The sequence below is a fragment of the Martes martes genome (genome assembly GCF_963455335.1).
Source record: "Martes martes genome assembly, chromosome: 5".
Lineage (NCBI taxonomy): Eukaryota > Metazoa > Chordata > Mammalia > Carnivora > Mustelidae > Martes > Martes martes.
In genome coordinates, this window is record NC_137892.1 from 148,608,844 (window position 1) to 148,625,124 (window position 16,281).

The window sequence follows — 16,281 nt, forward strand, 5'->3', positions numbered from 1 at the left end:
TCAGATTAATTGAACAACTATTTTTGACCACTGTAAAAATGTACTTTCTCTTTTCATGGAATCAAACAAATTTAGGTAAATACTTAGCTCTTTTCAGATTACGTAGATGTTTCAATGAGGTAATGTTCACTGATGTGAAAAAGGCTGATTTTAACATTACAGGAGCAAGTGGTGGATATCTATTTTTATGGGGGTGACATGAGCCGTATATGACAAGGTTTAACTGCTATCAGGGCTAATGAAATGACCACATTTTGAAACCGTGAAAGAACTACAAGACTTATAAAAAGGGAAGTATTTGGCAAGATCGCTACAAGGTGTCATTGATTATTTTTCCTCATATTTCTTGAGGCCAATAGCTGAAATATTGAAAGGTAGTTTGATGAATGAACTTTACCATTCAAGAAACATTAAAGGCCTTCCTAATTTAATTTCTATTGATGTAACTAGAAGTTCTAAACAAATTAATTACCCTGGCCACTTTAACCATGGGAAAGGACAACCCAAAATACATTAATAGAAATTAAAACTGGAAAGCAGACATCAAAATTTAAATTTTATATTTTTGAGATTAGTTTTGCATTTACATTTTTATTTCCTCCCATACTCTTCCTTTCCTTATTTTTATTTAAACAAACAGCTATTTAATCCTTTAATACATATTTTGATGACAGGTCAGTAAAATAGCTTATATCTTTTTCTTCATGTTATGCCATATGAAATTTCTAAAACTCTTTTAAGTGATGTATAATGTTTTTATTTTTAAGAGATATTACAAATTTTTCCTGATTCTAGTATATTTTATATAGATAGGAATTTTTCTGAGTTTTTCTGGCTCAGTATCAAAATCATAGTAATATATGTGCTCCACCTGGTGGTGAAAAATGAAATAAAATTAAAAAAAAAAATCAGGGGCAAATAGAACTTTATATCCTGATTTTAGCTTTTAGACCTTGTAGGATACCCAGTAAAAATCTACACAACACTAAACATAAGTTGAATATTAGTCAATACCTAAAATCTTTATGAATTAAAATTTTGGTTTACCAAACAAATAATCCTTTTACAGGCTTTTTTTGTCTTAATGATTTATACTTACTGGGTCAATACTGTCTATATGTGTATGGAATATATATAAGAAAAGTATATATCTATATATTTTATATATCTATATATTATATATACATTATATATAATATATCTATATATATCTAATATATCTCTATATTAGGAAATATATAGATAGAGAGATGTGTTATATTTATATATATACCTATATATCTATATAATATATAATATATATTATATATAATATATAATATATAGATATCTATATATCTATATAATATATATAACATACACATAAATGTTATATATATATAATATAGATATATATTAACTTATATATATATATATATAAACCTTAACTTTCTAGAAATATCTATCAATCATCTATCTCTCTTTATTTTATCTCTGTTTTATATCCTGGATTCTGTGGTATTGGTACCAATTAATTACATGGATTTTTCTGCCCTTCCATTTAATAGTAGGTTCACTTTGAGGCTGTTAGTATGTAAAATACTTCTTCACAGTAATATAAATTTCACACACTTTATTATTTATAATTCCCAATTAAAATTCTAGAGCAGGACCTATTGAAGTGAAAAGTGAAGTTACTACTCCTAATCATAATTCTTAACTCGACAGCAAACTCCCTTTCGATTTTGCACTATTATGTTCTAAACTCGATTTACTTTTAATATAGTAGATTTTTCTATCCTAGTAATCTTTCTATACACTTTACTAATTCCACTGTCAACATGAATTATACATTTCTTGTCAGGTATCTTCCATCTGAAAGTTCCGGAGTCTTCTCCTATTGGCTCGGCCATTGGAAGAATAAGAGCTGTGGATCCTGATTTTGGACAAAATGCAGAAATCGAATACAATATCGTCCCAGGAGATGGGGGGAATTTGTTTGACATCGTCACAGATGAGGATACGCAAGAAGGAGTCATCAAGTTGAAAAAGGTACATAGACAAGTTTTTGAACAGTTGACTACCCACTGTTAACGAAAGAACAAAATGTCTAAAAGTTGTAAATGACAGAAATTTTTTCTTCAATTAGTAGTATTTTTAAATTAAAAAAGACCAGGTGACTTAAGCATTCACTTCTTCAGGCACATGTATTCTGCCATTCAACAGGTATATATTTTTTGTTGTTGTTGAAACAAGCCTATTAATATGATTAAATTATTTAAAAATGCTTTTCAGGGCTCCTGGGTGGCTCAGTTGGTTAAGTGACTGCCTTCAGCTCAGGTCAAGATCCTGGAGTCCCGGGATCGAGTCCCACATCGGGCTTCCTGCTTGGCCGGGAGTCTGCTTCTCCTCTGATCCTCCCTTTTCTCATGCTCTCTCTCTCATTCTCTCTCAAGCAAATAAATAAAATCTTTAAAAAAATAAAAATAAAATAAAAATGCTTTTCAGAATTTAATTGTAATTTATTTTTTTTATTGTTACAAACTTCAAACAAAAAGATTAATTTAAAAATAAGACCTAGAAGTAAACTCTAACCCCACCAAGCTTGCTTTCGCCCCTTTCATGACTTTTCTGAGAATATAAATACCTAATGCACACGTTGTTGGCGAGAGTTTCTATCATAGTGGAAGAATCCGTATGTCAGTAACCTGTACTCCTGAGGAAGGGAGGAAGCGATGGAGGGTAATGCTGGGCTTGAGGGGTTTTCAGGAGGTAAGTGGAAAGCAGGACTCATAAGAGAGCGAAAGAGACGGAAGGAGGAGGGACGGATACCGGAGAGAAAGAGGGAAAGAGATTGAGAGAGAAAGAGGGAGAAAGGGAGGGAGGAAAGGCAGACTGAGTTGAAAGACCATTTAGTAATATTAAATAAACGGCTACAAAAGAGAATTGCAGAAAGGGAGGACACAGTTAGAAATATTAGTGGGGTTAGTCTGTCTTTTGTTGGGTTGGCATGAAGAAGGGGTATGCATATGTGAGAAACAGAAAAATCAGTTATGATTGGGATGTGTAGATTGTTTCCATAACAGTGAAGCAAATTATAGGAATTTTCAATAATGGACTGCAGGCAAACTAGTGAAACTCATTTAACTTAGTACTGCTTTCCCCTCTCCTGCAAAGTATGTTCGATTTCCTCCAAACTGCCATATATTATATACATTTAATAATTGTAATTATTTTAGCTTACAAGAAATATTTTTGCAGCTATTCCCATTAATTAGGGTTCTGTTTCCATATTTGCTCAGGAACTCCGAATTTCAACAGAGAAATAATAGATATGGCAATAAAAATAATACTGAAAAGAAACACAATTTCCATACAGATTATTTATCACTTTTTATTTTCACTATTGCACATAAATTATATCTTTTCTAGAAATTACTTTAGCCACATGATCTCATTCAGCAAAATTATACATTTATGTTGCATTTTCAAAGTACGGTTTAAAAAGTATTTGTCAGATTCATATTAACTTTACTTCTTTATTGTTTTTGTCTTGTTTTGCCTGTTTTTCTCTTTCCAATTCAGTAACAAGTCAATAAGAGTCTTATCACTTATTTTTTCTTAAAAAAATAACTATATTTTTATTTATTTATTTTAAACGATTTTATTTATTTATTTCACAGAAAGAGACACAGCTTGAGGGAGGGAACACAAGCAGGGGGAGTGGGAAAGGGAGAAACAGGCTTCCTGCTGAGCAGGGAGCCTGATGCAGGCCTCCATCCCAGGACCCTGTGATAAGGACCCAAGCCAAAGGCAGATGTTTAATGCCTGAGCCACCCAGAGGCCCTAAAAAATAACTACATTTAAATGACTTACAAATGTTAATTTAAATGGAGCAAATACGTATTCTCTGAATAATAAGAAAAATAACAGAAAATATTTTACATCAACATTTCATTAAATGTAAGTATGAAATCAAGTAAATTTACAAAGTAAAATGAGGTACAGAAGAGTCAATAGTGCATATACTATATTTTTAAAAAAATTATATATGTATGTATATTTATAGTTGTTATAGCTATATTTTATATTTACACATTTTATATTTATATTTTTATTTACACACATTTACCATCTCTGCCAATAAATGATTGGTGTCTAAGTGTCAATCTAGGAGAATGAGTGGCACTATTATTTACTTTCAAACACAATTGAAAAGGGAGTGCTGTGCTAACTATAGTCTTTATATTATATCAAAATGGCTTAATCGTTGAAAGTAATGATTTTTAAAAAAGAAAATAATGATTTAGTAATGATTTTTGTAACTATTCACTTATTATACATCTTCATTAAAGCTGTAAGAATAGACCTCTTCTCTTTTTAGCTAATGGTAGATTCATAAAAAGAGTCATGTCATTTATTTTGTTGCATTTATTGTATTAAATTTTTGGAGAATTTTCTTTCTTAACTAGATTAAAATTGAGATTTGTAAAATTAAGACATAACGTTATTAAAATTGACTTACATAATATAGAAAAGGCATCTGAAAAGTCTGTCTCCAAGTATACCCAATACATTTCTCTTCCTGCAGTGGATGAATAATTGTCCATTTTGCTGGCCTAAAATTTCTTATCTAAATAAAGGTCAGTGTCCATAACTAACATTCACTCCTTCATTCAACAGGCATTGATGGGGAAGCCACTAAGTCCATGACCCCTCTCTGGATTCTGGGGCTAGAGCAGTCAACAAAACAGACCCATACCCTCTCTCTACTCAAGCAGCTTCCACTTAGTTGGGGGAAGACAATCCGAAAGCACGGTCTTCAGTGATCGATTCAAGCTTGAGAAATGGAAAGCAGGGTACGGGGATGCAAAGAATATGGAGAGTGGTGGCTCTTATAATGGGTGGTCGAAAAAAGGTTGGCAGGATGAGATTTCAGCAGAGACTTGAAGGAAGCAAGAAATGACTCGTGTAGTAGTTCTGAGTGAGACACCTTCCACAAAGATCAGACGGCCACCGCAAGGAGGCCAGCGGGCGGAGTGCAGCCAGCGAAAGGGGCCCCAGTTGCCCTTGTCAGAGATAAGGTCAAAGATGCAGAGGAAGGGCCCATCATGGACAGCCTTGCAGGCCTGGCTAAGGACTTGAATTAGATCATGGTAGGGGAAGCCTGGGGGGACTTTAGATATACATTATCTTTACTGTTTTGAAGCCGAAGTAATGTGGTGTTCTCAAGAGAATAATGACTAGGGAGTGAGGATAGAAATAGACCAGTTAAGGGGCACCCGGGTGCCTCAGTGGGTTAAGCCTCTGCCTTGGTTTCAGGTCATGATCTCAGGGTCCTGAGATTGAGCCCCCACATCAGGCTCCTTACTCAGTGGAGAGCTTGCTTCTCCCTCTCTCTTCTCCTCTTCCCGCTGCTTGTGCATGCTCTCTCTCTCTCTCAAATAAATAAATAAAATCTTAAAAAAAAAAAAAAGAAAAGAAAAGAAAAAGAAAAAAGAAAGAAAGAAAGAAATACAGACCAGTTAAAAGACTATAGAAATAATCCCAGAAACTGCTGATGGAGATATGGACCATGACTTTTGTAGTAATCAAAGTTGTGAGAAATGGTGAGATTCTGGTTTGATTGTAAAGGAACAGCCAAAACATATTTTCATAAATATTCTGATCATCTAGCAAATTACCCAAGCATTTGTATAGATGTGTTCTTAGTGTTGTAATTTGTTTTAATCTCTCAGTGAGGAACCACCGAAAGAAATCCCTCTCTGTTAACCTACAGTTCTGCTGGGAAAGAAAATTGCAACTTGCAGAGTCCATCTATTAAATCTTAAAAAAAGGAAAATACCCCAGGAGAACACTTCTATAACAACATTTTAAAATTAGCTATTACCTGTACCTGTCTACCTACTTGCCTACCTACCTACCTATATGCTGTATATATTATATTTTGTGTATGTGTGCAAGTATATATGTGTAGATATATAACCTGATTGAACATGGTGGAACGATTTCATAAAAATAAAATAAAAATAGAAAAAGTCTGTTGCATAAAGCCCATGAAAAACTCAAAATTAATTTAAACAATTTCAATTCTTTAGAGTTTTTTTTTGTTTTTTTTTTTGCCCCCTCTGTGGGGTTGGTGTGGAGACTGTATTATAGAATTATTTCTGCATATATTCTGTAAGTTCTCAGGAAAGTTTACCTCACACTTAGCTTTAGGAGTCCCAGAAGAATTGGATGTGTAATAACAAACATGTATGTAAACATCAACGGCAGTGTTTCAGTTATAGGATGGTCTTTAAATTAGTGTTTAAAACGTTTAAAAAATGTTCCTTTCAACATCTCAGCATAAAATTGCAAAAAGGAGTTTTAATGTAAAACCAAATTCATATAGGAATTATTTTGTTAATGCATTCAGAAAGTCCAAAGATACATATTGTACCTTCGAATACGTAGCTGTTTGTTAAATGTCAGTTATTTTAATTGTTTGACTAACGTGAACATATGATACTCTTTGTTTTCAGAGTTTTTCTTAATTCATTTAATAATCAATTAAAATACTTAAAGTTCTCTGAAGCACATAGTCTCATTATTGTTTTATCTCCAAAATCTTTATTTGCCTTCCCTTTAGTATTTCTCGTCTCTCTTTCTGAGGAGGGTCAAAGTGAATAAAAATGATGGCCAGGTTTATAGGAGCTGAAAAGAATGAAAAAAAAAAAAAGCGTTTTTATTAATTTATTTTTTAACAGCTGCTTGGATTCAGTTTACGAGCAATACGACAGTGTTATTTCACTGTGTCACTTTGAATTCAGACTAGCAGTTTGAAGCATTATAAATCTTCTCAAGGCACAACCTACTGGTAAAAAGTAAAACAAAACACACAAAAAAACTACTCTTAGTCTCCATTTATGTCATATCGCATCAAGCAAAATTTAAACGAATCAAGAGTGCCCTATAAGTTCTTAAGTGTTAAAGCATTAAAAACACGGACACTAACAGAATAATACCTTTAAATTTTTCATCCCATCTAAAAATTAGGAGATGGGCTACATTTAAAATGAGAGTGTAAGGGGGCGCCTGGGTGGCTCAGTCAGTGAAGCCTCTGACTCTTGATTTTGGCGCAGGTCATGATCTCAGGGTCATGCGATGCAGCCCGGAGGTGGGCTCTCAGGTGGTCCTGGAGATTTTCTTAAGATTTTCCTTAAGATTTTCTCTCTCTTCCTCATGCTCTCTGCCCCTCCCCCACTGCGCTTGTTCTTTCACTGTTTCTCCCTCCCAGATACGCAAATAAATAAAATGAGAGCATAAGGCATTTTAAATTCAGCAATTTAATTCATTCATTTATTTTTAGAGGGAGAACGAAAGCACATGAGAGAGGAAGGGGAGGGGGGAAGAGGGAGAAAGAGAATCTCAAGCAGGCTCCAGGCCCAGTGTGGAGCCTGAGGCAGAGCCTGATGCAGAGCCCAATGCGGGGCTTGATCTCACCACTCTGAGATCATGACCTGAGCCAAAATCAAGAGGCAGGCACTTAACTGACGGAGCCTCCCAGGCACCCCTCAGCAATTTTTTTCTTAATTGAGAAGGTAATTGAAATATATGTTACTCAGTTGTTTGTTTTCTACTGGATAACCGAAAATAAACATGTGTTTATTACGCACTTATAGGCTTATCAGGTCTAAATACGAAATTGCATGAGTTGAAAACATTCAAGGGCGAAAATAGAAATATATTTATAGAAGCACTGTATTTTTTTTCTTGTCACTATGAAGAAATTAAAACAATTAAAATAGAGGGGTAAATATTTAAGTTGTGCAAAAGGACAATTTTATTATCTTGCCTAATTTCTCAAGCCGTTCTCTGCCATTTCTACAAAAGTATCTATTGCTAACGACTAAATAAAGATAGCGTAAGTTTAAAGTAAAGAATGATGAAGTGATTTCTTTATTTTTAAATAAGTAAAACTTCTTGATTTAAAAAAGAATTCTACCATTTGATGTGACTTGGAAATATTATTTCATCCCAAATAAACGTAACTGTGATCACACTGAATCCAAAGCAGAATTCTTTTTTTTTTTTTTTTTTAAAGAAAAGAAAAGGAAAGGAAAAATAAAAAAGAAGAAAGGAAATGCTTTATTCTTCTCCAGGATTTTCTAGTAAGCAGGCTAAGCTCTCAGCAGGTCCCATGGAGCCATTCATTATGTTACTTATGCCCTGTTAGTAAAACTCCTTTTCTTCTTGGAGTTAGACAGCCAGAAAAGGCATTCACACCAAAAGATTTGGTAGGATAGCACCATCATGTGGTTAATTTTTGAATAACTCTAGGGGAAAAATAAATTGCAGTAACATTTTTTATATAGCCAAACATAGATCTTAATTTATTAAGTTTAAAACTCTCCTATTTCTAAGTAGTCTGCATGCATCCATAAGCTTAAAGAAAAATAAGTGGTGTTCTTTATTTGTTTCTGCAAATATTATGTCCCAGTTTTTGCAAGTATTTGTCATCCTCTCTTTGAAACAACCTTACCTAACTTCGCTCATCAGTCTCATGAACTCTAAACTAGCTCCCAAACCGAAATTACCAAAGGATGTTGTTTTGCTCCCTCACAGGCATTTAAAGCTGTTGTCCTACAGTGTGTTCAAACTCAGACGGACCAAAATCGAATTTCTTCTCCTCTCCCAACAAAAGTGCTCCTGTTCTTATCTTCCTTCTAGATAAGGCTCCGCCTCCTCTCCATTTTCTTAACCCCCCAGATCTAGGCTTTTGCTTATGCTGTTTCTGTTGCCATCAGCTCCTCTGGCCAAACAGGGCGTGAAGCCTGGCTGCTGGTTTGTCCTCAACGTGGGTGAAAATTTCCCTCTTTCTCCTCCTACTGGGTTGACTTGCCCTTGGTTATTCCTCCGACCACGGCAGATGGCTATTCGCGGAGGATGACACCTTGCTTGTCTTCAGTTAGCTTAGCCTTTCCTCAGTTCTTCTCACTCTCATGCTTAAATCCTTTTTTTTGTTTCCATCATTAATAAGATACAGAGCAAAGAGTGTATTTTTAATTTTCATCTCTTGCACACACACATGCCACATTCTACCTGTATCAAATTCACTGCAATTTCTACCAAATATGCTATTCTTCCTTTTGCATAGAAGACAGTGCCCCACATGAGTATCTTAATTGGTTCCTTCCTTCTTTTTTTTTTTTTTTTTTTCTTCAGTTTTCTCCCATACCTCACACCGAAGACCTCCATGAGTCCCTCAGGAAGTTGATCACTTCTTACTTCCTCCCCAAATGTCAGCATTTCTGTCAAAACACCTATGATACTTACAGCATTCGTAGTTTAAACACATCTGATTATTTCTACTGTGTTTTAGCTGCCTAAAGGCACTTCATTGTATCTACCTTTCTGTTGTCATGATAAAGGAAATACCTGAAATATACAGGATATTTACACCTTTTGCTGACTAAAGGACACATGTTTTACTTGGTTTACTGGTTTAATTGATGATGCATTTTTTTTTTTTTTTTTTTTTTTTAGTTCTCAATACTAAGCTTAACATACTTTATAAATTATATACAAATGAGAAATAAACTCAGAGAAGAAAGATAACCTTTTAAAAAATCGCACAGCTTGCAGTAAATTATAATATTTGTTTGAAAAGCATATGAACTGTTGTAACTATTGTTACAAACAATATATGTTAGAAGTAAAATGTGAGATTGGTTATTCCAGGAAGCTCAAGAGATAATCGGCCTCCTTAGATAATCATGATTTATACTGTGTGTGCTTATAAAACGTGTTTTACTTAAGTTAATCTTAAGTAAATCTTAAATCTTATCTTAAATCTTAAATCTTCTTTCATTTTTAGGGAAAATCTTACCCCAAATTCTCAACTAGAAGCACTAGAATTTCTTTTAATGTTCGTTTCTGTTTTATTTTGTCTTACTGAATTGTCGCTGAATTAGGTACTGAATTTGTTCCAAAAAGTGTTGTCACTAAAATAGGGTCGTGAAACTAATAATGCCCATGATTCTTAAGTTAATTCATTAAAACTCTCAAAAATTTGGAGTGCACAAAAACCCGGAATGTAACTTACGCACGGAAAAATTAAATGCATTTCTAAAAAATAGTTCTGTGACAAATTTTTTTAGAATTAAGTTTAATGAAATATGTTTCTTCACTTTAATAATAATTTTATTTAGAAAATACTTTTCTGTCTGGTCATTCCATTGTGTTTTTTTTTTAAGATTTTTTTTTTTTTTATATTTTAAAACTGAGATGCTGTTGAAATTTGTCAAAAAACAAAATTCAGGGCACCTGGGTGGCTCAGTGGGTTAAGGCTCTGACTTCAGCTCAGGTCATGATCTCAGGCTCCTGGGATCAGGTCCCGCAACGGGCTCTCTGCTCAGCAGGGAGCCTGCTTCCCCCCTCTCTCTCTGCCTGCCTCTCTGCCTACTTGTGATCTCTCTGTGTCAAATAAATAAATAAAATATTAAAAAACAAAACAAAACAAAACAAAACCCAAATTCAGCTTTTAAAAATGGCCGCATTTGATTTTTTCCCCTTTGTTGTTTGGGCATTCTCACCTATAATGTAACAACTTTTATCCCTCAGTGTTATCCCTCAAATAATTACTTCACTACTTTTTCGTAAGTTGCTGAGTTGAATTCCTTCCTCAATGGCTATAGGATACACACAAACTTTCCCATCTACCCCCAATACACAGAACACGCATTTGTCTCCCAAGTTTTACACTTTACACCATAGTATTTATTGTCACCCAATGCACTATATATTTTGCATATGTCTCTACTGTTGTCCATCAAGTCCTAGAAGACATCAAAATCCTTGCAGAGAGTGATTTTGTCTGCTTGGTTCTAGCACCAATAATGATGTCTGGAACATGGACGGATGTTCCAGAAATGTTTATTGAAAGACAGAATAAAATGCCTCTGGAATTCTGCCCTTGATCTGAAAGTGTTATCTTTGTACCTTACCCGACCTTACCTTCCAAGATCTTATCCCTCTTACCTTTTCATCATGGTTCAGCCTGGTATGAATCTGTTCTCTCCTTGTCTTGAAAATCGTCAATTCTGTTTTGGATAAAGATTTGCATTGATTGAAAATTTTCCCTTCCATTGACCAGTAAGAACTACTAAATGATTGAGAAAGTAGAGTCTTAATCACTTACGGATACATACCGTTGAGTGAAGACTGTTCTCTCTTGGAAAAATAATACAGGTACATGTTAATCATAAAAATTGAACCAATGGAGGGGAGTGAAAAGTAAGAGTGATGAAAACACAGCTATGGAGGGTCAGAGAATGCCATAACAGGGTCCTCCGCTGAAATCTCTTGGGCTGAAATCAAGATGTATGCTGGGGTGTGATCTGATTTGAAGCTTAGAGATGTTTTCCAAGCTTACCGGTTGTTGATAGTGTCTGTTTCTTCGTGGCTTTATGACGGAGGGCTGTGTTTCCTGACAAATACTGGCCATGTTTCACTCTCAGCTCCTGTGGGCATCCCTTAGACACTTGCCAGGTGGCTCCTACCCTCACAAATTTACTTCTTCAAGGCCAAGGGGGATTGATTTGTACTGCTTTTCTTTTAACAGCTCTCATGAATAGGTCCGACCCTCAAGTAAAATCTTCTTTCTAGTGAACTCAACCCCATGTGAAGAAGACCCCTTGTTATAGTTGCATCATTTATTTTTCCATAAAACTTGAATTCCTGGGCTGGTATCCAAAGCAATTCACAGGTGGCTCACCCAGTTAAGGGAAGGGAATTATACAAGAGTGCTGGTCATGGGACAGAAATCTGGAGGACATCTTGGAATTCTACCAAAGCTGTTGTTTTTCAAATTCCACAAAATATATCTACATTTCCACACAGCATCATCTAGACCCATGCTGAGGCCTGGAAAATTCTAGGGAGCTATTGTTTTGCATTTTAGGCCAAAATTGCTTATTCCTCTTCGAAGTGAAAAAAAAAATAGCAATTAATATTTTATGTACTTTTCCATGACCTGGACTCCAGCAAAGTAAGAGCTGAGAAAGTGGCTAAAAATAAAGGTGCATTAAAGGTGATCTTTGCCCAGTTCCTCCTCGATACTCTGAAGAATAACTAAATATATTATATTGTGCTTTCCCAAAGTTAGCTCTCTTACCATGCAGCTCCCTACAATGTCAACTGTTCCCTGTAAATTCCAGTCTTACTAACTTTACTTTCTTGAAACACCCTTAGAGGCAGGGAGTTACTCAATTAAATTCTTTTAAATCAATCATTTCCTTACTTTTCTAGAAAGGTTCGTAAAATCAAATGGACCCCAAGCAATGCCATAAAGGTTTCTACTTATTGTGCAAGAGCCAAATTAGCTCAACTTCCTAATAATGGAATTCTGTCATAGAAGATGATTAATTTTCTGAGAATAAAAAATAATCCTATTTGTTCTATACCTAATTCGAATATTGGAGTTTTCGTTGGTTGTAAAGTTAGATGAATTTCCTCCTTCAGCACCACTGGCCCCAACCCCCCAAAATAGAGGTAGTTAGCCAGGTGGTTTGAATACAGTCAGCTAGAGAGAGGTTAGTATTGATTCTCTCTGCTGTTTCTGAGCTATTCATTTTTATAAAATGGCATTTTCCAGGGTCAGGGTCATGAAGAAGTAAGGCCATCTAGGATATTATTATGGCATTTCTCTTAGAATTTTCTTGAATTCTTTGATTACCGCACAATATAAGTTTTCAGTCTCAAAATAATCTGTGTGTACAAAAAATTTCATCTCACTCCCTGCCCACCAAATATTTGCCTGCTATGCAAGCTCAGAAGTTCTGGAAAGGCATAGGCTATGTTTTGATATCCTGACATCAGGACAAAGAAAAAGTGTGGAAAAGTTTTCAGCATTCTCCTTCCATTTCTGGGTTGAAATGGACTTTGAAGTAGGCGTCAGTCCATCAGGTGGGTGAGGCATGTCACCAAGTAGGTAAATAAATGGAAGATCTTGTCTAGAATGAATTCTCTTAACCATGCAGATAATCAGGAGCAATTTAATGTCTAGGAGAAACTAGAGAGGGAAAAGGGAAACAGTTGGTATTAGCTCCTATATTCTAAGAAGTTAATTCTAGGACCACAAAAAGGTGTACTTCTAAAGTAGGACAGCTCAATTTGCTTTCTAGGCAAAAGGATCCAAGGTGTTAAAGTCATAGTAGTTTTACTTTAGAAAATAGGAGTCACCAAAAAAGAAAAAAAAAAAAAAAAGAAGGGGAAGAAGAAGGAGGAGGAGGAGGAGGAGGGGGAGGGGGAGGAGGAGGAGGAGAAGATGATGAGGGAGAAGAAGAAGGAGGGGGGAAGGAGGGGGGGAAGAAGAAGGAGATGATGATGATGGGGTCACTATGATGGAAAATTATATTTAACATTCATAGAGCATTTCAAATTTACAAAAATTCCCGATGTTCTATTTCTATTCAGCAATAACCATAATATCAAGCATGGTGTACTATACGCGCCATTCTTTTTTTTTTTTTTTTTTTTTTAAAGATTTTATTTATTTATTGGACAGAGATCACAAGTAGGCAGAGAGGCAGGCAGAGACAGAGGAGGAAGCAGGCTCCCTGCTGAGCAGAGAGCCCGATGTGGGGCTCGATCCCAGGACCCTGGGATCATGACCTGAGCTGAAGGCAGAGGCTTTAACCCACTGAGCCACCCAGGTGCCCCATATGCGCGCCATTCTTTACTGTTACTGGGCTTAAAGATAAGTTGTAATTCCTAACAGGAAAGAGATGGAAATGGAAGAAAATCAATATTATGTTAACAGAATGCACAAATAACTAAAAATATGGAAAGTAAAAAAGAACATTGAGTGGAAAGCAGATAAAAGTTCGAACAAAAATTTAGTGAATTAGATAAAATAAAGGACTAATTACAGGGAAAATAAATATGGATTCCCCTGAATGAAAATTATTGTGAGCAAAACTAAAATGCCACATCTAGGAGGTGTTTGCTCTAATAAACTCCGTGGACTTGGGAGAGTTTTTGAGGATTTCACAGTAATTTTTTAATTTTCTTTCTTCATCCTCAGAGAAAATGCCTACAACGACAATCTTGTCCTTAAGAGAGAAATATACTTCCTTTATTTCCCCCAGGTGTGCTGAAGCAAAAAACAGATGTGTTGACACAGCAATTAGCAAGTCATTGGAATCATACCAGAGGGAATTAATCTAGAAAACAGAAACTTTTAAAGGTCCTTGGAAGTGCTCGCTTCGGCAGCACATATACTAAAGGTCCTTGGAAGTCTCTATGTTAATTTCATGTTGTCTTGGTTTTCCACAGGTGATTAGAAGTCAGAGCTGTTGACCTTAAAGTTTATGTAAAACACCACGGCAATACCATATATGCAGAATATAATATTTTCAGTTATTGATAACATAAAACTAATACTCAGCATAAAACTGAAAAGAAATAGTAGTAAAGCTAAAAATAGAGAATCAGTGACTTCATGACTTCCAAATACTATATTTCACAATTTTCATTAATTTGATCACATACATTCAAGTTATTGGTAAAATATCCTGACGATGCATTATACTGCCTACTAAATTATATATATAATGCTGAGAACAGCAGAGACAGAAATGCTTTGTGTAATTACCACTATGTATGTTTTAAATCCTGACATAGTCCCTTTTTAGTGAAAAGACCTAAATATTCAAAAATGATTGATAAAATGACATTATCATCAAGCTAAGAAGAATTTATTTATTTTTGCTATACCAGATTTTTAACTGGAACGGAATATACAGTCTTAACTCTCCAATTTCAATTTTATTCTGTTTCAACTACAGCTTGCTTCCACTAGATGTCAGTATTGCATAAGATTAGAAAATGCTTCCCTTCAAATTTGTTTTCACTTCGAGAAAACAAACGTCCTACTGAAGCACGTAGGTTCACATACGTGCCATTTTAATATATGCAGCTGATTATCTTTCTCAGTTACCTAGAATATTGTACAAGCGGGTCATTCTGAAAATATTTCGTAATTAAAAACTCTGAAAGCAGGACACAATGGGTATTCACTTGCAAATGCTCTGAAACCCTGTTCGCCAACTTTGCCACACTTTGCCTGAATGTCGCTCTTCATTTTTGATGTGTCCCCACTACAGCCATTAGATTTTGAAACAAAGAAGGCGTATACTTTTAAAGTAGAGGCCTCCAACGTTCACCTTGACCACAGATTTCACTCCGCGGGCCCTTTTAAAGACACGGCCACCGTGAAGATCAGCGTGCTGGACGTGGAGGAACCCCCGGTTTTTAGCAAACCGCTCTACACCATGGAGGTTTACGAAGACACTCCAGTTGGGACCATCATCGGTGCTGTCACCGCACAAGACCTCGATGTGGGCAGTAGTGCTGTTAGGTAAGAAGAGGAAACATTCTTATTTTCTGTGCGTCAGAAAAAGGGGGTGGGGGGGGGAAATGCTGTGTCCAAACCTGGGTGAATGATTCCCGTTTAGCGATAGGAGACTTGAGAATCCAATGCCTTTGCACGATAAGTATCAGGCGAACAGCCTTAGGATTGGAGCAAAAACATCTGCTGCCAGTCCCTGTAACAGGGTTTGACAGTGGTGTGATGTTGGACATGGCACTCCAGATAACCAGTCTCAATTTTTTTATCTATAAAAGGCATTTCATAATACAATCTCAGAGGATGAGATTCCATGGTTAATGACATATTTTCACAGAGCTTAAAATAGAGTGGACATGTAATACATTTTTCAATTACTCTAAAATCTCTATCTCTTACCAAAAGCTAGTTTTTGAAAGAGATGGTGTTGCCATTTGCAATTTGGAGTTCTTTTTTTTTTTTTTTTTCACTGATGATTGTGTCCACTGATGAAAGCAATAAGAGCCAGTCCTGGGGTAAGATGAATTATGGAATTGTTCAAAGCCCAGACTTTACAAAGAGCTCCTGTTGATTTAAAGATAGAAGGCTACTGGGTAGTGAGTCAACAAAGCCATCAATAGAGTAAAAAAAATAATCTCTCTCTCTCTCCTCTTACCCCAAACCCATACATTCCATTTGTACTACTACTGAAACATTGTGGGATTTCCCTTTTTCTTACTTAGACATTGATCCTGCAACATATTTTTTAAAAAGATTTTATTTATTTGAGAGAAGAAAGGAAGGGAGGGAGTAAGACGGAAGAAAATAAGGAGAAGAAAAAACATACTTCATGCTGAGTGTGATGTCCCACATGGGGCTCGATCTCACGACCCTGAGATCACCAGCTGGGCTGAAATCAAGAGTTAGAAGCT

At 35.5% G+C, this 16,281-nt stretch overlaps 1 protein-coding gene across 1 annotated transcript in view; it reads left to right on the forward strand.

Moving 5' to 3' along the window:
• The window catches only part of CDH12 (cadherin 12), a gene marked incomplete at both ends in the record, with an annotated part of 268,874 nt that overhangs the window by 214,394 nt on the left and 38,199 nt on the right, over positions 1–16,281 (forward strand). Inside the window, 2 exon segments of the mRNA XM_080804545.1 lie at positions 1,844–2,031; positions 15,129–15,382. Of these exon segments, the coding sequence (XP_080660671.1) occupies positions 1,844–2,031; positions 15,129–15,382 (442 nt within the window).